Source organism: Phyllobates terribilis, unplaced genomic scaffold (genome assembly GCF_046119375.1).
Source record: "Phyllobates terribilis strain yellow unplaced genomic scaffold, ASM4611937v1 Scaffold_1__5_contigs__length_1240528914, whole genome shotgun sequence".
Classification (NCBI taxonomy): domain Eukaryota; kingdom Metazoa; phylum Chordata; class Amphibia; order Anura; family Dendrobatidae; genus Phyllobates; species Phyllobates terribilis.
Genome location: NW_027362761.1, coordinates 1,105,605,569 through 1,105,630,019, shown reverse-complemented (window position 1 = coordinate 1,105,630,019; position 24,451 = coordinate 1,105,605,569). Strand labels below are relative to the sequence as shown.

General features: G+C 40.1%; 1 protein-coding gene across 4 annotated transcripts in view; it reads left to right on the top strand.

Annotated features, from left to right (window-relative positions):
* PCDH7 (protocadherin 7) overlaps nucleotides 1-24,451 on the top strand; it is a 1,071,285-nt gene that overhangs the window by 1,025,043 nt on the left and 21,791 nt on the right. The window contains exon 3 of one of the 4 annotated variants that reach the window (XM_073646314.1): nucleotides 21,771-21,902. The exons of the other annotated variants lie outside the window; for them this stretch is intronic. Coding sequence (XP_073502415.1) covers nucleotides 21,771-21,902 — 132 coding nt within the window. The remainder of the gene's footprint in view (nucleotides 1-21,770; nucleotides 21,903-24,451) is intronic. 4 annotated transcript variants of the gene reach the window in all.

Sequence of the window (24,451 nt, the reverse complement as noted above, 5' to 3'; positions counted from 1 at the left end):
CCACATCTCAGTATCAATGCTTTCTGGCTGATGTTTTAGTCACTTTTGAATGTTGGTTGTGCTGTCACACTCGTGGTAGCATGAGACAGACTCTACAACCCACAGAAGTTGCTCAGGTAGTGCAGCTCATCGAGTATGGCACATCAATGTGAGCTGTGGCAAGAAGGTTTTCTGTGTCTGTCAGCGTAGTGTCCAGAGGCTAGAGGCGCTACCAGGATACAGGCTAATACACCAGGATAAATGGAGGGGGCCAAAGGAGGGCAACAACCCAGCAGCAAGACCTCTATCTCTGCCTTTGTGCAAGGAGGAACAAGAGGAGCACTGCCAGAGCCCTGCAAAATGACCTCCAGCAGGCCACAAATGTGCATGTGTCTGCACAAACGGTGAGAAACCAACTCCATGAGGGTGGTATGAGGGCCCGACATCCACAGATGGGGGTTGTGCTCACAGCCCAACACCGTGCAGGACGCTTGGCATATGCCACTGAAAACCAGGATTGGCTAAGTCGTCACTGGCGCCCTGTGCTCTTCACTGATGAAATCAGGTTCACACTGAGCACATGTGACAGACGCCGTAGAGTCTGGAGACGCCGTAGATAGCGATCTGCTGCCTGCAACATCCTTCAGCATGACCGGTTTGGCAGTGGGTCAGTAATGGTGTGGGGTGGCATTTCTTTGGAGGGACACAGAGCCCTCCATGTGCTCGCCAGAGGTAGCCTGACTGCCATTAGTTACCGAGAAGAGATCCTCAGACCCCTTGTGAGACCATATGCTGGTGCAGTTAGCCCTGGGTTCCTCCTAATGCAGGACAATGCCAGACCTCATGTGGCTGGAGTGTCTCAGCAGTTCCTGCAAGATGAAGGCATTGAAGCTATGGACTGGCCCGCCTGTTCCCCAGACCTGAATCCGATTGAGCACATCTGGAACATCATGTCTCGCTCCATCCACCAACGTCACGTTGCACCACAGACTGTCCAGGAGTTGGCAGATGCTTTAGTCCAGGTCTGGGAGGAGATCCCACAGGAAACCATCCACAATCTCATCAGGAGCATGCCCAGGCATAGTAGGGAGGTCATACAGGCATGTGGAGGCCACACACAATACTGAGCCTCATTTTGACTTGTTTTAAGGACATTACATCAAAGTTTGATCAGCCTGTAATGTGTTTTTCCACTTTAATTTTGAGGGTGACTCCAAATCCAGGCCTCCATTGGTTAACCCCTTAATAACATCTGATGTACTAATACGCGTCTGTGCCCTGGGACTTAAGAGCCAGACCCGTATTAGTACGTCATCGCGATCGCGCGCACACAGGCTGTGCGGGCGCGATCGCCGCCGGGTGTCAGCTGATTGTCACAGCTGACACCCGGTACTATGTGCAGGGAGCGGTCCTGCACCGCTCCCAGCACATTAACCCCCGCGATGCTGCGATCGAAGTCGATCGCGGCATTGCGGGGGCAAGGGGAGGTGATCGGCGATACTCACCTCCTCTTCCGGCTTCCAGCGCAGTCTGCAAAGGCTTCCCGGGTGTTGCCATGACGACCCGATGTCGTCATGACAACATCCGGGTCACCAGAGAGCAGGAAGATTGCTTGGACATGCGCAGTGCATCTCCAAGCAATCTTCACACTGTGCATTTCTGACAGCCTTCATGGCATAGGGATGGTGCTCCATTCCTGTGCCATGCAGGCGATCAGAAAAAAAAAAGTGAAAGTCCCACAGTGGGACAAAGTAATAAAGTGTATAAACTGTGTGAAAGTGGAAAAAAAAAAAAAAATGTGCAAAAATATTATAAAAAAATAAAAAAAATAATACACCAAAAATAAAAATATAATGTACCCATCAATAAATATTATTATAAAAAAAAAAATAAAAAAACAATAAAAGTACACATATTTGGTATCGCCGCGTCCGGAAAAACCTGACCTATAAAACTGTCCCACTAGTTAACCCCTTCAGTGAACACGGTAAAAAAAAAAAAAAAAAAAAAAAAGCAAAAAACAATGCTTTATCACCATACCGCCAAACAAAAAGTGGAATAACACGCGATCAAAAAGACGCATATAAATAAAAATGATACCGCTGAAAATGGCATCTCGTCCCGCAAAAAACAAGCCACCATACAGCTCCATCAGCCAAAAAGTAAAAAAGTTATAGCTCTCAGAATAAAGCAATACTAAAAAATATTTTTTTCTATAAAATAGCTTTTATTGTGTATAAGCGCCAAAACATAGAAAAATGATACAAATGTGGTACCGCTGTAAACGTACTGACCCGAAGAATAAAGCTACCTCATCAATTTTACCACACGTGGAACAGAATAAAAAAAAAATAAAAAATTCCTGAATTGTTGGTTTTTGTTTATTCTGCCTCCCAAAAATCGGAATAGAAAGCGATCAAAAAATGTCACGTGCCTGAAAATGGCACCAATAACAACGTCAAGTCATCCCGCAAAAAACGAGCCATCACATGACTGTCTGCCAAAATCTGGAAAAATTATAGCTCTCAAAATATGGTGATGCAAAAACTAGATTTTACAAAAAATGCGTCTTTTAGTGTGTGACAGCTGTCAGTCATAAAAACCCCATATGATTCTGGCATTGCTGTAATCACACTGACCCGAAGAATAAAGTCGTCTAATCACTTATACCGCACAGGGAACGGCGTCAAAAATAAACTCTTGGGTTAGGATTGGGCTAGGGTTAGGGCTGGGTTTGGGGCTAGGGTTGTGCTGGGGCTAGGGTTGTGCTAGGGTTAGGGCTGGGGTTGGGATTTTTTTCAAAAGTAAGAAAAAAAGATGACGATATGGCGACTAGTGTTGAGAGCAAGTGCTCGCTACTTGAGTTTGCATCGGGTGCTCTGGTATGCATTGAGTATCGTGGGTATTTGAGTGACATGCTCGAGTCTCTGCCCCATATGCTTCGCGGCCAAAAAACTTTACGGGGATTGCCTGCCATGCACGAGCGATCCCTGCATGTTTTTTTTTGGGTGTCTAATAACCGTGAAACATGCGGAGCAGGGACTCGAGCATGTCACTCGAGCACACGCTGTACATGGTGCATACCTGAGTACCCGATGCAAACTCAAGTAGCGAGCACTTGCGCTCAAGAATAATGACAACTTATTCAATATGATGACCTAATGTAAACAAATTCTGTGCCGTACCTCTGGGTTCAAAATGTTCACTATACACCTTAATAAAATCCTTGAGGGGTATAGTTTCCAAAATGGGGACACTTGTGGGGGAGCTCCACTGTTTAGGCACATCACGGGCTCTCCAAACGCGACATGGTGTCCGCTAACAAATTGAATGGAAAATTGGCTCAAATTGTTAGCGGACGCCATGTTGCGTTTGTAGAGCCCCTGTGTGCCCTAACATTGGAGCTCCCCCACAAGTGACCCCATTTTGGAAACTAGAGCCCCCAAGGCACCTATCTAGATGCATAGTGAGCACTTGGAATCCCCAGGTGCTTCACAAATTGATTCGTAAAAATGAAAAAGTGAAAAAAAAAAACACTTTTTCATTTTTATGAATCAATTTGTGAAGCACCTGGGATTCCAAGTGCTCACTATGAATCTAGATAGGTGCCTTGGGGGGTCTAGTTTCCAAAATGGGGTCACTTGTGGGGGAGCTCCAATGTTTGGGCACGCAGGGACTCTCTAAATGCAACATGGTATCCGCTAACAAATTGAATGGAAAATCAGCTCAAATTGTTAGCGGACACCACATTGCGTTTGGAGAGCCCCTCTGTGCCCAAACTTTGGAGCTCCCCCACAAGTGACCCCATTTTGGAAACTAGACCCCCCAAGGCACCTTTCTAGATGCATAGTGAGCACTTGGAACCCCCAGGTGCTTCACAAATTGATTCGTAATAATGAAAAAGTGAAAAAAAAAACACTTTTTCATTTTTATGAATCAATTTGTGAAGCACCTGGGGTTCCAAGTGCTCACTATGAATCTAGATAGGTGCCTTGGGGGGTCTAGTTTCCAAAATGGGGTCACTTGTGGGGGAGCTCCAATGTTTGGGCACACAGGGACTCTCCAAATGCAACATGATATCCGCTAACAAATTGTCGGCTCAAATTGTTAGCGGATATCATGTTGCATTTGGAGAGTCCCTGTGTGCCCAAACATTGGAGCTCCCCCACAAGTGACCCCATTTTGGAAACTAGACCCCCCAAGGCACCTATCTAGATGCATAGTGAGCACTTGGAACCCCTAGGTGCTTCACAAATTGATTCGTAAAAATGAAAAAGTGTTTTTTTTTTCACTTTTTCATTATTACGAATCAATTTGTGAAGCACCTGGGGGTTCCAAGTGCTCACTATGCATCTAGAAAGGTGCCTTGGGGGGTCTAGTTTCCAAAATGGGGTCACTTGTGGGGGAGCTCCAAAGTTTGGGCACAGAGGGGCTCTCCAAACGCAATGTGGTGTCCTCTAACAATTTGAGCCGCTTTTCCATTCAATTTGTTAGCGGATACCATGTTGCATTTAGAGAGTCCCTGTGTGCCCAAACATTGGAGCTCCCCCACAAGTCACCCCATTTTGGAAACTAGACCCCCCAAGGCACCTATCTAAATGCATAGTGAGCAGTTGGAACCCCCAGGTGCTTCACAAATTGATTCATAACAATGAAAAAGTGTTTTTTTTTTCACTTTTTCATTTTTACGAATCAATTTGTGAAGCTCCTGGGGGTTGCAACTGCTCACTATGCATCTAGATAGGTGCCTTGGGGGGTCTAGTTTCCAAAATGGGGTCACTTGTGGGGGAGCTCCAATGTTTGGGCACACAGGGGCTCTCTAAACGCAACATGGTGTCCGCTAATTATTCAAGCAAATTTTACAATCAAAAAGTCAAATGGCGCTCCTTCCCTTCCGAGCCCTACAGTGCGCCCAAACAGTGTTTTTTCCCCAAATATTGGGTATCTGCGTGCCCAGGGGAAATTGCTCAACAAATTTTGCGGTCCATTTTTTCTTGTTACCCCTGTGAAAATAAAAAAAATTGGGTCTAAAGTAACATTTTTGTGAAAAAAGTTAAATGTTCATTTTTTTCTTCCACATTCAAAAAATTCCTATGAAGCACCTGAAGGGTTAATAAAGTTCTTGAATGTGGTTTTGAGCACCTTGAGGGGTGCAGTTTTTAGAGTGGTGTCACTTTTGGGTATTTTCTGTCATAAAGACCTCTCAAAGTGACTTCAAATATGATGTGGTCCCTAAAAAAATGGTTTTGTAAATTTTGTTGGAAAAATGAGAAATCGCTGGTCAACTTTTAACCCTTATAGCTCCCTAACAAAAAAAAATTTTGGTTCCAAAATTGTGCTGATGTAAAGTAGACATGTGGGAAATGTTATTTATTAACTCTTTTGTGTGACATATCGCTCTGATTTCAGGGCTTAAAAATTCAAATTTTGAAAATTGCAAAATTTTCTAAATTTTCGCCAATTTTCCGTTTTTTTCACAAATAAACGCAAGTGATATCGAAGAAATTTTTCCACAATCATGAAGTACAATATGTCACGAAAAAACATTCTCAGAATCAGGGGGATCTGTTGAAGCATTCCAGAGTAATTACCTCATAAAGTGACAGTGGTCAGAATTGTAAAAATTGGCCCGGTCATTAACGTGCAAACCACCCGCGGGGCTTAAGGGGTTAATAAATTTGATTTCCATTGATGATTTTTGTGTGATTTTGTTGTCAGCACATTCAACTTTGTACAGAACAAAGTATTCAATGAGAATATTTTATTCATTCAGATCTAGGATGTGTTATTTGAGTGTTCCCTTTATTTTTTTGAGCAGTGTATATACAGAACATACACGCACACTTTTATAGTTGAATGGTAGTTTTTTTTACATTTTTTAATGCATGTTTAGAATTTATTTTTAGAGTCAAATTATAAAGACCCACTTTAATTTGTATGCAGAAAGCATAAAATTGTTCCTATATTAAAGTCTAAGTTTGTCAAGTCTTCTAAATAACCAGAGATAGGCTGAACATTAAAGAAGTTTTCTGATTTCGGAAAACTTTTCTCCTCTGACTACAGTCTATTTAAAAAAAAAACATACATTCTTTACTCACCCTCCCCAGGTCCAGTGCTCAGTCTGATGTCTGTATTTATCTGCAGCACTGACATCATATTTTCATAGCACTGACATCATGTGGGCAGCACTGAAATCATATGGTTAGCGCTGACATCATGTGGGAAGCAGTGACATCATGTGGGCAGCCCTGACATCATGTGGGCAGCACTGACATCATGTGGGCAGCACTGACATCATCTGGGCAGCACTGACATCATATGGATAGCACTGACATCATGTGGGCAGCCATGACATCATGAGGGCAGCACTGACATCATGTGGGCAGCACTGACATCATATGGAAAGCACTGACATCATGTGGGCAGCACTGACATCATGTGGGCAGCCCTGACATCATGTGGGCAGCACTGACATCATGTGGGCAGCACTGACATCATGTGGGCAGCACAGACATCGTGTGAAGCACTGACATCATGTGGGCAGCACTGACATCATGTGGCACTGACATCATATGGAAAGCACTGACATCATGTGGGCAGCACTGACATCATGTGGGCAGCCCTGACATCATGTGGGCAGCACTGACATCATGTGGCACTGACATCATATGGAAAGCACTGACAACATGTGGGCAGCATTGACATCATGTGGGCAGCCCTGACATCATGTGGGCAGCCCTGACATCATGTGGGCAGCACTGATATCATGTGGGCAGCACTGAACTCATGTGTGCAGCACTGACATCGTTTGGGAAGCACTGCAGTCAACAACTGAGCTCAGTGGCTCGAATGGCTTGTACAGTCAACTCGAGCTTGCAATCTGAGCTCAGTTATTAGTTTCAGTGGTGACGAAAGGCTATCAGTACTGCAGACAAAAACAGACACTAGGAGCAGTGGCTGAGACTCAACGTTGGACCCAGGGAGGGTGAGTTATTTAGAACAAACTGCATCTAGGAAACAGGGATTTTCTGAAACTGAACTATGAAAGCACTGTACCTGCATTAAGAATACTAATGAATAAGATTTGTTACAATGCTTTTTTCTTAACAACTTTTTCCAAATAATTCCATTGTAAAAACATGAAAAATCTTTAAATCTACAGTAAATAGGGTAATTATTTTTTTATTTTACATTGTGCCAAAAGACACACAGTGCAATGTAAAAGACTGAGTTAGAACAACATTCAAAAATCTCAGGTCAATATCTCACTAAAATGTTAAGGACATGGGGTGAAGTGATTCGGAGATCCCAGGAGGTTATTTCTACCTTCCTTGTCTATAGAAGGCAAACTTCAATGTCAGTAAAGAATGAAGTCATGAGCTGCCCATGCCGTCTATGTAAATACATTATCCCTCTAGAGCTTTACAGATAAATGGATTTTACTTTATATAAAAAAGGCAGACTGTGTATTGCCTATACACCTGAAATAAGAGGAATATTAATTCCTAATTTTAAAAGATATTTTACCCACTGCAGACATAGTCTTAGACTTTGACACATATGTTGAATGAAAACATAGAAAGTATGTGCCATGTATTACCATATTTTTGTCTTCCTTTAAGTGAACCTGTCAATATTACAAACCTATTTAAATTAGTGGACATACAGTACAGAGCAAAAGTTTGGACACACCTTCTCATCAAGAGAATGCCAAGAGTGTGCAAAGCAGTCATAAAAGCAAAAGGTGGCTACTTTGAAGAACCTAGAATATAAGACATATTTTCCGTTGTTTCACACTTTTTGTTAAGTATATAATTCCACATGTGTTAATTCATAGTTTTGATGCCTTCAGTGTGAATGTACAATATTCATAGTCAGGAAAATACAGAAAAATCTTTAAATGAGAAGGTTTGTCCAAACTTTTGGTCTGTACTGTTCATAATGCTCTTATAATAGAAAGTGGTATTAGACTCTCAATGCAAACCTTCAGAGGTCGAAATGGAGTGACTGAATAGACAATACTTCGTCAGTACTTCTCATAACTCTGTGGAGTTATACAGGGTGGGCCATTTATATGGATACACCTAAATTAAATGGGAATGATTGGTGATATCAACTTCCTGTTTGTGGCACATTAGTATATGGGAGGGGGGAAACTTTTCCAGATGGGTGGTGACCATGGTGGCCATTTTGAAGTCTGCCATTTTGGATCCAACTTTATTTTTTTCAATGGGAAGAGGGTCATGTGACACATCAAACTTATTGAGAATTTCATAAGAAAAACAATGGTGTACTTGGTTTTAACATAACTTTATTCTTTCATGAGTTTTTTACAAGTTTATGACCACTTATAAAATGTGTTCAAAGTGCTGCCCTCTGTATTGGATTGTCAATGCAACCCTCTTCTCCCACTCTTGACACACTGATAGCAACACCACAGAAGAAATGCTAGCACAGGCTTCCAGCATCCATTGTTTCAGATGCTGCACAAGCAGGAAGTTGATATCACCATCCATTCCCATTTAATTTAGGTGTATCCATATAAATGGCCAACCCTATATAGTAATCCAAGTACCTAAAAAATGTTATGATTATTTGTGACACTTCCAAACAAATAGTCAACCTGCTTTGCTCAAAGTAAACTCAAACATGGAGATAGCAAGTAGTAAGAATACAAACACAAAATAGCTTGACATGAATGGGCATATAGTGCCATTCTCTTAAATTACTGTCTTCAACAGTTACACAATATTATCACCAATGGTACAAATTAGGTTATTGGGTCAGTGGACTGAATATCACAGAGGCCCATTACCTATGTTAGTGAGTTAACAATATTAGAGGTAACACAACAATGTGGTCATCAAACAGAAAGATCATCTCTTTCCACTTCTGTAGACAAACAGTAGCAATAAGTTCCAGTCCAAAAGGCCAAATAGTCGAGGCACCTGTTTTGTCCCTGGTTGGGCGCTAGTTTCCCCTATGGACCTAACCTTTGTCACCCACTTCTCTGAATCTAGAATCTTGGCCTATTAAAAAGTTCCTAAATTGCCCTTACTGTATAGAAATAAGAACTGTCCTAACATGGCATATGTCTGTGCAAAAATTGAAGAGTGACTTATCTGGGTACATAAAGGTTCTGTAAAAAGGTGCCAGGGAAGTGTTAAAATCCCGACTGCCATGTTCTCGGCTTTAACTGCTCTAGGGTTAACATAAAAAATCATGCAGACTGCCATGGGTAAAATCTCATGCATGTATTTCAAAGCTAGTGTGCATTATGGGACGATGCAGCGTGTATCCCTATATACTGTGTTGCATCTGTCTAGGGCACACTAATATCTCCTATTACTCCCCATAAGATATTAGCGTGCCCCAGTCACATGTGATCTAGAGTCACACAATCTCTTAGAGCCAGTTTCCACCTTTGAAAAGTTAAAGTCTAAATAAAATGTAAACCATATGTATAAGTGGGAAGCATTGACTTCAGGGCTGTATTGGCCCAACAAGAATACCAGAGGATTTACTGGTTTAAGCCAAATTACTAAGACAATAATGAATCCCGAAGATCCAGTTAAAGACAACTTTTGTTGGATCCTTTGGGTTCATTTTTAAAGCAAATCACTTGCACATAGGCTCTATTTTTTTATCGTCTGATTTTCAGATATTCTATTAGACATTTTGGAGGTAAAAAATAACAATTAGATTGAATTGTGGTTAAAAATAGATGAGTGTATATTCCATACAAATAAAGGATGGAACTTTGGAATAATCTTCTCCGGTCATCCTAAAGAACCTAAGTATGACATTGATTGGTGATATCACATGATCTTTTACTGATTGAGAGAGTTTATGTCACTCTTCTGAACCAGAAGGGACTATGTTTTCATCCACATGGACCACTTTGTCGGACTGAGGACAGGATTTGTTATAGTAGGAATAATTCTACATCCCAATATAACTTATCATTTCACAATGATGAGCTCTATCATAGTGACTGGTTCTGTTTGCATTAATGAGCCGGACTTGACTGGGATACCAGACTTCAACTAGTATTATGTTCCAACAGAACAAAAATACATAATAAAATAATAATAAAATAAAACAATGAAATAAACATCTATTCACTTGTAACCTAAAGCATCCTGCAAGCTAGAATGGATAATGAGATGTACAAAATAACTAATTTAACACATCCCTACTTGCCATGCCCAGGGCAGATTCCAGCCTGTGTATGCTCAATGCATATACTGTAGTTACTTTGACACTTGCAGAATGTCATTCATACTCCCATCTGTTTCCCAGCTCATCCATCCATTTTCTTACCTCCCTCCATTTTTTTTTATTTTTTTTTACAGTAATGTATTTTTACCCTGATGGATCTTACAAATATCACTGCTCATTCTCACCAGTGTGGCAGAGAATTTGTTTTTAATTGTGTGACAAGGAAGAATGATAGATAAGGAATATTACCTGTCTGCTGTGCACAGTGTATTGCTTCATATTGCTGCAGTCTCATCATTTTTACAGTGATTATCCTTGAAATGATGTTGACTGAGGAGTGCTGATTAATTATTTTTTCGAAGATTTAGACTGAAGACGCTCTAATTGCACAATGTATTGTTTCAGCGGAGGATTTCGAGATTCATTCAACAGAGACATATTTTACAGAAAAAAATGTAAACGAACAATTTGACATTGTGACAGATTAATACTTAATCATTAGAACAGCAGAGCAATTAGACAGCTTAAATGTGTTCTACATCCTAATGTCTATACCACTTCAGGAATCCACATTAAAACGTTCTTCTCTGAAAGGTCTGTCACTGTTTGACTGATCTAACTAAATCAGCGACTAACCAAGGATTTAACTGGATTACAACTAGGCTGGCAACAATTAAACTTAATTCCAGGAAATTAAAATCTGGGGAATTACTTTATGATTAGAAAGGTCAGTTGTCTCAGGGAAAAAGAAGCATTTTGAGCAGCAGAGTATGTTGGGATTTTAACTATTCATCAAATGCATATGTACTTTGATTTTTGGGGAAAAAAAACAAAAAGAGGTTATTTAGGATATTTCATTTTTAGATCATTCAGTTATCATATATTAATGTGTGTGCATGCTGCATTAGAGTCCTACTCTTGAAGCATACAGTACAGACCAAAAGTTTGGATACACCTTCTCATTTAAAGATTTTTCTGTATTTTCATGACTATGAATATTGTACATTCACACTGAAGGCATCAAAACCATGAATTAACACATGTGGAATTATATACTTAACAAAAATGTGTGAAACAACTGAAAATATGTCTTATATTCTAGGTTCTTCAAAGTAGACACCTTTTGCTTTGATGACTGCTTTGCACACTCTTGGCATTCCCTTGATGAGCGTCAAGAGGTAGTCACCGGAAATGGTTTTCACTTCACAGGTGTGCCCTGTCAGGTTTAATAAGTGGGATTTCTTGCCTTATAAATGGGGTTGGGACCATCAATGCTGTTGTGCAGAAGTCAGGTGGATACACAGCTGATAGTCCTACTGAGTAGACTGTTAGAATTTGTATTATGGCAAGAAAAAAGCAGCTAAGTAAATAAAAACAAGTGGCCATCATTACTTTAAGAAATGAAGGTCTGTCAGTGCGAAAAATTGGGAAAACTTTGAAAGTGTCCCCAAGTGCAGTTGCAAAAACCATCAAGCGCTACAAAGAAACTGGCTCACATGAGGACCGCCCCAGGAAAGGAAGACCAAGAGTCACCTCTGCTTCTGAGGATAAGTTTATCCGAGTCACCAGCCTCAGAAATCGCAGATTAACAGCTCAGATTAGAGACCAGGTCAATGCCACACAGAGTTCTAGCAGCAGACACATCTCTTCAGCAACTGTTAAGAGGAGAATTTGTGCAGCAGGCCTTCATGGTAAAATAGCTGCTAGGAAACCACTGCTAAGGACAGGCAACAAGCAGAAGAGACTTGTTTGGGCTAAAGAGCACAAGACTTGGGCATTAGTCCAGTGGAAATCTGTGCTTTGGTCTGATGAGTCCAAATTTGAGATCTTTGGTTCCAACCACCGTGTCTTTGTGCGACGCAGAAAAGGTGAACGGATGGACTCTACATGCCTGGTTCCCACCGTGAAGCATGGAGGAAGAGGTGTGATGGTGTGGTGGTGCTTTGCTGGTGACACTGTTGGGGATTTATTCAAAATTAAAGGCATGCTGAACCAGCATGGCTACCACAGCATCTTGCAGCGGCATGCTATTCCATCCTGTTTGCATTTAGTTGGACCATCATTTATTTTTCAACAGGACAATGACCCCAAACACACCTCCAGGCTGTGTAAGAGCTATTTGACCAAGAGAGAGAGTGATGGGGTGCTGCACCAGATGACCTGGCCTCCACAGTCACCAGACCTGAACACAATCGAGATGGTTTGGGGTGAGCTGGACCGCAGAGTGAAGGCAAAAGGGCCAACAAGTGCTAAGCATCTCTTGGGAACTCCTTCAAGATTGTTGGAAGACCATTTCTGGTGACTACCTCTTGAAGCTCATCAAGAGAATGCCAAGAGTGTGTAAAGCAGTCATCAAAGCAAAAGGTGGCTAATTTGAAGAACCTAGAATATAAGACATATTTTCAGTTGTTTCACACTTTTTTGTTAAGTATATAATTCCACATGTGTTAATTCATAGTTTTGATGCCTTCAGTGTGCATGTACAATTTTCATAGTCATGAAAATACAGAAAAATCTTTAAATGAGAAGGGGTGTCCAAACTTTTGGTCTGTACTGTATATGGTGCTCTATTCATCAGACTCTAAAAGGAGTGTGTGTTTAGCTAAGATTGAGGCTGTATGCAACCCAAATAATTTTTCTACGTTTTTATTCAGGACTATATTTTTCTAACTATGGGTAAAAAGCTAAAGGGCAGGTCATTGACAGCTTGTGCCGATTATTCAGCTGCTCCAAGTCAACAGAGCAGCTCTTCCTCTTCTGGGCTGCTCCGACGGCGTGGCGTGTCTGCCGGCGTCATGCTGATGCTGCCACTCAGTGTGATGTCAACAGTCAAGCCCCATCCACAGAGCAGGGCGTAAGAGAAGCCGCTACTCTGTCGACATGATGTCAGTGGAAGACGCTGAATTGCTGGCGGTCTGTGACTGCTCTTTGCCGGTGGAGATCATCACTGGGTACACCAGGCAAATAGGTAACAACTGCCTGCCTGTTAGTACTTATGCCCATAATAAAAAAAAAATAATCCCTAATAACCCCTTTAAGTATATACAAAACTGCTGCGGACTGCACTTGGTTATCCAAAAGGCAGCTAAAAAAGCATATGATGCATTATGCATTTTTATGATATGTGCCTTTTTGCAGTGTATGCCATTGTATGCTTGTGTGCCAATAATCTCTTCAGATAGGAACGATACTGGAACTCTAGTGCCAACGTTTGGAAGTAGTAATCTTAAACACTAATATCAACCCTTTAGAAGCTTTGCCGCATGATTTAAAATAAGAAGTCAAAACAGAAACTCCTTTGCAGACATATGTTTTGGGGTGTTTGCCTCTCAACAGTACATAGCAGGAGTGTTGATTTGACTGGGTGAGATACCTTCGAGAAGGAGCTTAAGGGCAGAGACAGACTGCCATATAACTTGAGCGAGGATTGCATCACACTGAACGGACTGGCCGGCAACTCTCCTGACCTGAACATAACAGCGTGATATATTTCTATGCTGCTTTCAAACTCAAGTCAGGAGAGGTACCTGCCAGTATGAGGTTTTTGATGTGATCCTCAAACAAGAAATGCAGCAGTGTGTCTCTGCCCTAAGGGGTAAAGTTTCAACTTGCGGAGAGTGCAAAGTTGACATAGTGCCATACACCAAAGTCTTCTGTTAGAGGAATATATCAAAAACATAAGTCTAGCACAATGGCTCATTGACAGCACTGTGGGTTTTGGGTTAAAATCCCATCAAGGACAATATTTGTGAGTTTATTTGTTCTCCCATATTTGCGTGGGTTTTCTCCGAAGCCTCCAATTTCCTTTACACTCCAAAGACATAATATGGAATTCGTATTCTGGTATACATAAGGGGCAGTCGTTACACTAGTATTCTCATAATATAGGTTCCTGAAGAAAAGCTCTTTACAGTTTTATTTTAATGTACCCCTTTAATAGTTACCTATCACCAGTCTGGGGCTGCTCTTTTTATTAAATAAAAGAGTGGACTGCCCCAAGCCGGTGATTTTTCTAAATAGTACCTCTTAACAAAAGCACTTTGAAGGGGCCCCAGTGTCCCTCTAAACGGCCAACTTTGTAGCAAAATAACTTTCTTGTTGTGGGATCCGAGCATGCAAAGTACAGTCACTCTCGCAATGAAAGAGCGAGATTTTGTGAGATATTGGGGCCTTTTGGGGACATTGGGGACTCTTCTAAGTGCTTTTGTCAACAGATGATATTCAGAACAATTACCAGTCTGTGACTTCCCATTCTTTTCTTAAATAAAAATGACACCCTCAGATTGATGATGGATAGTAGTGTTGCTCAACCCTTTTACTGAGCACGCCCTTGTGTGTTGACCGAGTGTTTACGGCGTGCTTGGCATCTATGCTCGAGCCACAGTAGCTTAATGTGTCGTGACTGTTGAACAGCTGTAACACATGCAGGGATTACCGTTTTTTAAGCAATCTCTGCATGTGTCACAGCTGACTAACAGCCGCAAAGCATGTAGCCACAGGGGCTCGAGCATAGTAACAGGCATTGGGGCACATTCTTCCTCAGTTACTATAGATTTCAATGAAACAACCACATTTTCTAACATTGATTTGACCCACTGAGACTGTTGCAGAAAAAAATACTAGCACTTTTCCATACATAACAGTGTTGGTAAATTAGATAAAGCTGCACAAATATGAGTTGTAAGTCACAAGCATCTAAGCTATACTGATGGTTCAAAATATTGTAAAATGTCAATTGAATGTCCTCAGCATTGAGACCATAGGTTTTTCAATGTGCCAGGTACTTATTATAAATGACATGCTTTGGTGGCTGTGACAAGAGGGGCATCTCTTCTTTGGCTACAGTGATGTAATTTTTAGATTTGGAAACCCCAGCTAAACAGTAGCTGATAAAAGGCAGACTGTCATCAAAAGATTGGAACCCCAACAGCATGGAACCCAATGACTGTGGGAATAGAGCCTAATCCATTGACTGGGCAAAGAAGCAGGGCATCTTTAGTAAAAAAAAAGTGTAATTTGAAAATCCCATAAAATTAATCAGAATGGAATTTATCATTAGATTAACAAACAATAAAAAATATAAAATTAACAATAAGCATTCACTGCATAATGTTTTATGCAAAAAGGAAGGTTAAACCACCGAGCATAGATGATCTACAGTGAAATTTCGATGAGTTTAATGTAGTCCTTTGCAAAACTAAGAAAAGCTTGTTTAAAGCTGCATTTACGCTGATATATGGATCTGCATATTTGACTTTATCTTCTCAGCCCTGTATAGATAGTTGGTTTAAACAAGCATCAAAAGGAATGCAATCATTTAGTTCTGTAACCAATACTAATTTCTAGTAGACAGATATAAGTATTCATTCTGTTTAGGTGAGGTATACAGTATACTGTATATAGTGTATATACAGTATTGCACAAAAGTTTTAGACAGATGTGGAACAAATGTTTCAAAGTAAGAATATTTTCATAAATAATAGTTTATTATATATCAATTAACAAAATGTAAAGTGAATGAACAAAAAAGAAATCTATATCAAACAAATATTTTGTGTTGCTTCCCTTTGCTTTGAAAACAGCATCAATTCTTCTAGGTACACTTGTATGCAGTTTTTGAAAGAACATCATCAAGACTGTCTGGGATTACATGAAGAGACAGAAATATTTTGTGCAAGCCTACATCCACATAAGATCTATGGTTGGTTCTCCAAGATGTTTGGAACAACCTCACTGCCAAGCTCCATAAAGAACTATATGCAAGTATTCCTAGAAGATTGGAGCATTGATGCTGTTTTAAAGGCAAAGGGTGGCAGCATCAAATATTTTTCTTATTTTCTTTTATTTCATTAATTGATTTTGCATTTTAATTGATAAAATTAACACTTTTATTTTTAAAACATCCTTATTCTGCAGCATTTCTTCCACACCTGCAGAAAACGTGTGCACAGTAAGGTGTGAATATATGTATATATGTATAACATATGTATACACATATATATATGAATATAAATATATATATATATATATATGTATGTATGTATATATAGTATAATTTCTACTTACTTGGTTGCAGTTTGAGGTAGACACGGTAAGTGGTCTCAGTAAAATATTCAGGCTGGATTATTAAAGCTCCATAAACCGCTCAGGATAACAAAACAGAAGTCTTTCCAGACACAAAGTGAAAACAAAGTAAGTAGTCTGCGGGTTTGCCCTCCTGAGGTAGTGTCCAGCTCTTTAGTTTTTAGCAAAGGCAAACACACTGGAAGTCTGCACACCTCCACACGCGTACCACACCCCAGAGTGGGGATATGTGAGCAGCCAGTCCCATTCATCTATCTGACTGCTCATAAACCTGGCCCTGACATGTCTTATTAACTCTTTCAGCACTATATGTGCTGGAGCCTGCTTCCCCAGGCTTACATCACTGAGGCTACCAACCTTGATGATTCTTATCTCTCCTCAAGGACCTGTCCATCGGACATCTTAAAGAGAGAAATATATATACACTACGGACCAAAAGTTTAGACACACCTTCTCATTTAACCCTTTCGCAACCTTGGGTTTTGTCGTTTTTGCTTTTTCATTTTTTGCTCCCCTTGTTCCCATAGCGTTTTTATTTTTTGGTCAATATGGCCATGTGATGGCTTATTATTTGCGGGACGAGTTTTACTTTTCAATGACATTACTAGTTTTACCATATCGTGTACGGTAAAACGGGGAAAAAATTCCAAGTGCGGTAAAATTGCAAAAAAAGTGCAATACAACAGTTGTTTTTTTTTTTTTTTTTTACCACGTTCAATGAATGCTAAAACTGACCTGCCATTCTTATTGTCCAGGTCATTATGGGTTCGTAGACACCAAACATGTATAGGTTCTTTTATATTTAAGTGGTGAAAAAAAAATCCAAAATTTGGTAAAAAAAAAAAAAAAAATAGCACCATTTTCCGAGACCTGTAGCGTCTCCATTTTTCGTGATCTGGGGCTGGGTGAGGGCTTATTTTTTGCGAGCCAGGCTGACATTTTTATTGATTACATTTTGGGGTAGATCCGATGTTTTTATCGCCCGTTATTGCATTTTATTGCAATTTTGCGGTGACCAAAAAACGTAATTCTGGTGTTTTGAATTTTTTTCTCGTTACACCGTTTACCAATCGGATTAATTCTTTTTTTATATTGATAGATGGGGCGATTCTGACCGAGGCGATACCAAATATGTCTATGTAGGGTTTTTTTTTATATAATTTATTTTGAATGGGGTGAAAGGGGGGTGATTTAAACTTTTATATTTTTTTAATTTTTTTTATATTTTTAAAAACTTTTTTTTTTCACTTACTGCATGCTTCAATAGTCTCCATAGGAGACTAGAAGCAGCAGTTGTCTGATCGTCTCTGCTACATACAGGGAACGAGCAGATCCCCTGTATGCAGCAGAAATGGTCCTGTGTTATGAGCGCCGACCACTAGGTGGCGCTCATAGCGACCAGATCATGACAACCACTGGCATCTGCTGCAGAACCTGAGTTGTCATGCCCACCCATCGGTGACCCGCGATCACGTGTCGGGGTCGCCGATGGGCGGGGCTTATGACGCGCAACCCGGAAGTGCACGTTAAATGCCGCTGTCGGAGATTGACAGCGGCATTTAACATGTTAACATTCGCGGGTGGATCGCGATTCCACCCGCGGCTGTTGTGGGCACATGTCAGCTGTAATAATCAGCTGACATGTGCTCGGTTCAGTGAGGGCTCAGCGCAGCAGCCCTCACTGAACGGGGGGTACGCAAATGTGCGTACTAAGACGTCATGGGTTGGAAAGGGGTTAAAGATTTTTCTGTATTTTCATGACTATGAAAATTGTACATTCACACTGAAGGCATCAAAACTATGAATTAACATATGTGGAATTATATACTTAACAAAAAAGTGTGAAACAACTGAAAATATGTCTTATTTTCGAGTTTCTTCAAAGGAGCCACCTTTTGCTTTGATGACTGCTTTGCACACTCTTGCCATTCTCTTGATGAGCTTCAAGAGGTAGTCACTGGAAATGGTCTTCCAACAATCTTGAAGGAGTACCCAGAGATGCTTAGCACTTGTTGGCCCTTTTGCCTTCACTCTGCGGTCCAGCTCACCCCAAACCATCTCGATTGGGTTCAGGTCTGGTGACTGTGGAGGCCAGGTCATCTGGCGTAGCACCCCATCACTCTCCTTCTTGGTCAAATAGCCCTTACACAGCCTGGAGGTGTGTTTGGGGTCATTGTCCTGTTGAAAAATAAATGATGGTCCAACTAAATGCAAACCGGATGGAATAGCATGCCGCTGCAAGATGCTGTGGTAGCCATGCTGGTTCAGTATGCCTTCAATTTTGAATAAATCCCCAACAGTGTCACCAGCAAAGCACCACCACACCATCACACCTCCTCCTCCATGCTTCACGGTGTGAACCAGGCATGTAGAGTCCATCCGTTCACTTTTTCTGCGTCACACAAAGACACGGTGGTTGGAACCAAAGATCTCAAGTTTGGACTCATCAGACCAAAGCACAAATTTCCACTGGTCTAATGTCCATTCCTTGTGTTCTTTAGCCCAAACAAGTCTCTTCTGCTTGTTGCCTGCCCTTAGCAGTGGTTCCCTAGCAGCTAATTTACCATGAAGGCCTGCTGCACAAAGTCTCCTCTTAACAGTTGTTGTAGAGATGTGTCTGCTGCTAGAACTCTGTGTGGCATTGACCTGGTCTCTAATCTGAGCTGCTGCTAACCTGCGATTTCTGAGGCTGGTGACTCGGATAAACTTATCCTCAGAAGCAGAGGTGACTCTTGGTCATCCTTTCCTGGGGCGGTCCTCATGTGAGCCAATTTCTTGTAGCGCTTGATGGTTTTTGCAACTGCACTTGGGGACACTTTCAAAGTTTTCCCAATTTTTCGCACTGACTGACCGTCATTTCTTAAAGTAATGATGGCCACTCGTTTTTCTATACTTAGCTGCTTTTTTATTGCCATAATACAAATTCTAACAGTATCTTCAGTAGGACTATAAGCTGTGTATCCACCAGACTTCTGCACAACACAACTAATGGTCCCAACCCCATTTATAAGGCAAGAAAATCCACTTATTAAACCTGACAGGGCACACCTATGAAGTGAAAACCATTTCCGGTGACTACCACTTGAAGCTCATCAAGAGAATGTCAACAGTGTGCAAAGCAGTCATCAAAGCAAAAGGTGGCTACTTTGAAGAACCTAGAATATAATACATATTTTCAGTTGTTTCACACTATTTTGTTAAGTATATAATTCCACATGTGTTAATTCATAGTTTTGATGCCTTCAGTGTGAATGTACAATTTTCATAGTCATGAAAATACAGAAAAATCTTTAAATGAGAAAGTGTGTCCAAACTTTTGGTCTGTACTGTATATATATATATATATATATGTATATATATATATATATATATATATATATATATATATATGCAGTGGGTGAAATTAATATTGAACATGTCATTAATTTTTCAAGTATATATATTTTTAAAGGTGCTGTTGACATGAAATTCTCATCAGATATTGGCAAGGTAACAACCCATTCAATCCACAAAGGCACAGAAATTAAACCATTTAAATTATGTGTAATAATGGGAAATGACACAGGAAAAAAGTATTGAACACGCTTACTGAAATTTATTACTTCGTACAAAAGCCTTTGTAGGTGATGACAGCTTCAAGATGTCTCCTATATGGAGAAACTAGTTACATGCTTTGCTCAGGCATGATTTTGCCCCATTCTTCCATTCAAACAATCTTCAAATCTTCTTCTATGAACTCTGAGCTTTACTTGCTTCCATAAATTTTTTATTGGATTCAGGTCTGGATGGGCCATTCTATCAGCTTTATTTTGTTTCTCTGAAATTAATTTATTAATTGAGAGATACCTTGGCTGTATGATGGGATCATTATCTTAATAAAATGTCCACCTTCATTTCAACTTCATCATCTTGGAAGAGTGCAGTAAATTTTTACCAAGAATGTCTTGGTACATTTGTCCATTCATCCTTTCTTCAATTATATGAAATTTGCCAGTGCTTTATGCTGAAGAACAACCCCACACCATGATGTTACCACCTCCAAACTTCACTGTTGGTATGGTGTTTTTGGGGTGATATACAGTAACTTTTGACCTCCAAACATGGTGTGTATTATGGCATCCAAAAAGTTTAATTTAGATCTCATCTGACCAGACTGTTTTGTCCCAGTATTTCACAGGCTTGTATAAATGCTGTTGAGCAAACTTTAAATGTGTTTAAACATGTTTTTTGTTCAGCAATGGAGTATTGTGTGGTGAGCGTGCATACAGACCATGGAGGTTGAGTGCATTACTGCTGATTTCAGGTCTTTCTGTAGTTTTCCACAGGTGTTCTTTTGGTTTTGGACAACTCTTCTGATAATTATTTTCACTCCTCTGTCTGAAATTTTGCGAGGAGCACCTGGTCGTGGCCGGTTTATGGTGAAATTATGTTCTTTCCACTTCCGGATTATGGCCTCAGCAGTGTTCACTGGAATCTTCAGTAGTTTAGAATTTCTTCTGTAACCAATGCCATCAGTATATTTTGCAAAAGTAAGGTTGTGAAGGTCTTGTGACAGCTCACTGGTTTTACCCATCATGAGATGTTCTTGTGTGGCACCTTGGTAATGAGACACCTTTTTATAGGCCATAAGTTGAAACAACTGATATTATATTTCACTAAGTTGAAGCATTACTTTCTAATTACTGATGGATTTCAGCAGGTGTCATGACTTTCCATGTCTTTTTGCACCTCTCTTTCTTCATGTGTTCAATACTTTTTCCCTGTTTCATTTCTCATTATTACACATAACTTAATTTATGGACATCTATGATTTCATTTCTTTGCCTGTGTGGCTTGGATGGGTTGTTGCCGACAGCTTGTGAGAATTTCATGTCAATAGAACATTAAGAAATATATTTGCTTTGGAAATTGATTACGTGTTCAATACTTATTTCACCCGCTGTATATATACAGTATAAACTGCATATATATGTATATATATATGTGAACTGTATTTGTAGCTACAGTAAAAGTAGTTGAATAATATGAACAAATTGTTAAATACTAACTCAAGTTCAATTATGAAGGCTGCAAAAATAATACTAATGCAACAATATTAAAAAAAAATTCATGAAGGTGAATTATATTTCTGTTCTGTGTTTCTTGATTCTAGAAAAATGTTTTGTTTTGCAATATATTCAACATGGATTGTTTAAAATTAGAAAGAAGGGGACTTCATTTTTTGAAGAAATAGTGCCAAGTCTGTTAATTGAATATATTGCAGCTCATATTTAAATAAATTAAAAATGAACTGGAATACCAAACATAGCCAATGAACAAGAGTTGCTCTTTTTGTGTAAAAATGCAGATCTTTTTTCTAATTTGGCACAACCCTTTTAAAGCAGCCTTTTGTGTGAATCCACTACTAGATTCATCCCTTTAGCCATTACTTTCACTCATCCACCCATTACCAGTCAGTGATCAAGCCTCTATTTTTGACTTTCCAGGCTGTGACAATAGACACCAGACGGCATCCATGGGCTTAAGAGATCATGAGAGCCAGGCCACCTCTAGTGAACCTTTTCCTGGAAGACGCTTCTCGCAACGATGGTCAAATACCCTTCCAATCTATCCCAGAGGTGGGGAATGTAGAATTTGATCAAAACAATATTAATGCACCCAAGGGCTAATGCTTCCTGTAAGGAAATATTTCCTAAAAAACAAATCAACAAATCTATCATGTGAAATCCTTCTAGATGTCCCTATTTTTATTACGGAAACTTCATCACGATCATATTTTTATGTCATGGCACTATATATGTAAGGTATTCACAGTATATGTTGGGCAATTGAAAGGACAGAGGGACAGTACTCATCTCTTTGACGTTTCACACTCAACTGTAATTAATGATGCAGTAGTATAAAAAATAATGTTGTACATATATACAGAATGTTATTGACTCTACAATGGGATAAGATACTATAGACTAAAACAATATGATACTATTATAATTCTATAGCTTGAGTTGTACAAAAAAGATCCATATCACACAACTATACAGGAAAATGCAACTAATATCATTCATGGTAAAATTCATTATAGATGGTTCAGTCTAACTTGATAAGCAAGTTTTGTTTTGTATTATTGTGATGCACTTATATCTGTCGGCTGAGCAACTATTTGGCTGATAGCTATCTCTTCTGACTACCTAATGTACAGTACAGATCAAAAGTTTGGACACACTTTCTCATTTAAAGATTTTTCTGTATTTTCATGACTATGAAAATTGTACATTCACACTGAAGGCATCAAAACTATGAATTAACACATGTGGAATTATATACTTAACAAAATAGTGTGAAACAACTGAAAATATGTCTTATATTCTAGGTTCTTCAAAGTAGCCACCTTTTGCTTTGATGACTGCTTTGCACCCTCTTGGCATTCTCTTGATGAGCTTCAAGAGGTAGTCACCGGAAATGGTCTTCCAACAACCTTGAAGAAGTTCCCAGAGATGCTTAGCACTTGTTGGCCATTTTGCCTTCACTCTGCGGTCCAGCTCACCCCAAACGATCTCGATTGGGTTCAGGTCTAGTGACTGTGGAGGCCAGGTCATCTGGCGTAGCACCCCATCACTTTTGTTCTTGGTCAAATAGCCCTTACACAGCCTGGAGGTGTGATTGGGGTCATTTTCTGGTTGAAAAATAAATGGTGGTCCAACTAAACGCAAACCGGATGGAATAGCATGCCGCTGCAAGATGCTGTGGTAGCCATGCTGGTTCAGTATGCCTTCAATTTTGAATAAATCCCCAACAGTGTCACCAGCAAAGCACCCCACCACCATCACACCTCCTCCTCCATGTTTCACGGTGGGAACCAGGCATGTAGAGTCCATCCATTTACCTTTTCTGCGTCGCACAAAGACACGGTGGTTGGAACAAAAGATCTCAAATTTGAACTCATCAGACCAAAGCACAAATTTCCACTGGTCTAATGTCCATTCCTTGTGTTCTTTAGCCCAAACAAGTCTCTTCTGCTTGTTGCCAGTCCTTAGCAGTGGTTTCCTAGCAGCTATTTTGCCATGAAGGCCTGCTGCACAAAGTCTCCTCTTAATATTTGTTGTAGAGATGTGTCTGCTGCTAGAACTCTGTGTGGCATTGACCTGGTCTCTAATCTGAGCTGCTGTTAACCTGCGATTTCTGAGGCTGGTGACTTGGATAAACTTATCCTCAGAAGCAGACGTGACTCTTGGTCTTCCTTTCCTGGGGCGGTCCTCATGTGAGCCAGTTTCTTTGTAGCGTTTGGTGGTTTTGCAACTGCAATTTTTTGGACTGACTGACCTTCATTTCTTAAAGTAATGATGGCCACTTGTTTTTCTTTACTTAGCTGCTTTTTTCTTGCCATAATACAAATTCTAACAGTCTATTCAGTAGGACTATCAGCTGTGTATCCACCTGACTTCTGCACAACACAACTGATAGTCCCAACCCCATTTATAAGGCAATAAATCCCACTTATTAAACCTGACAGGGCACACCTGTGAAGTGAAAACCATTTCCGGTGACTACCTCTTGAAGCTCATCAAGAGAATGCCCAGTGTGTGCAAAGCAGTCATCAAAGCAAAAGGTGGCTACTTTGAAGAACCTAGAATATAATACATATTTTCAGTTGTTTCACATGTTTTTGTTAAGTATATAATTCCACATGTGTTAATTCATAGTTTTGATGCCTTCAGTGTGAATGTACAATTTTCATAGTCATGAAAATACAGAAAAATCTTTAAATGAGAAGGTGTGTCCAAACTTTTGGTCTGTACTGTCCATGAATGCTCTCTTTCTATGAGAGAGCAACTACTTGGCTCCTCTGGCAGCTGCTTTTCTCCAAGGAGAACAAAAGGTTCAGTATCTGGTCAAGGGAGAGTCAGAAGGCCGCAACACATATTTCAGTGTCAGGAAATCTCACTGATATTTGTAGAATTGACCAACTTTAGTCTAATGTGGATGGAGGTCTTTGATCATTGGATAAAAAAATTCCAAGCCATGCCATGCTAAATATTAAATATTGAAGTCAAAATTCAGTATTTTCTCTTGAAAATTGTTTTATGGGAGATTTACAGATTCATCAAGAGTGCATAAGACCACTCCAGTCTCTCTTATAATATACAGAAAATGACAAGTCCATGCCCTT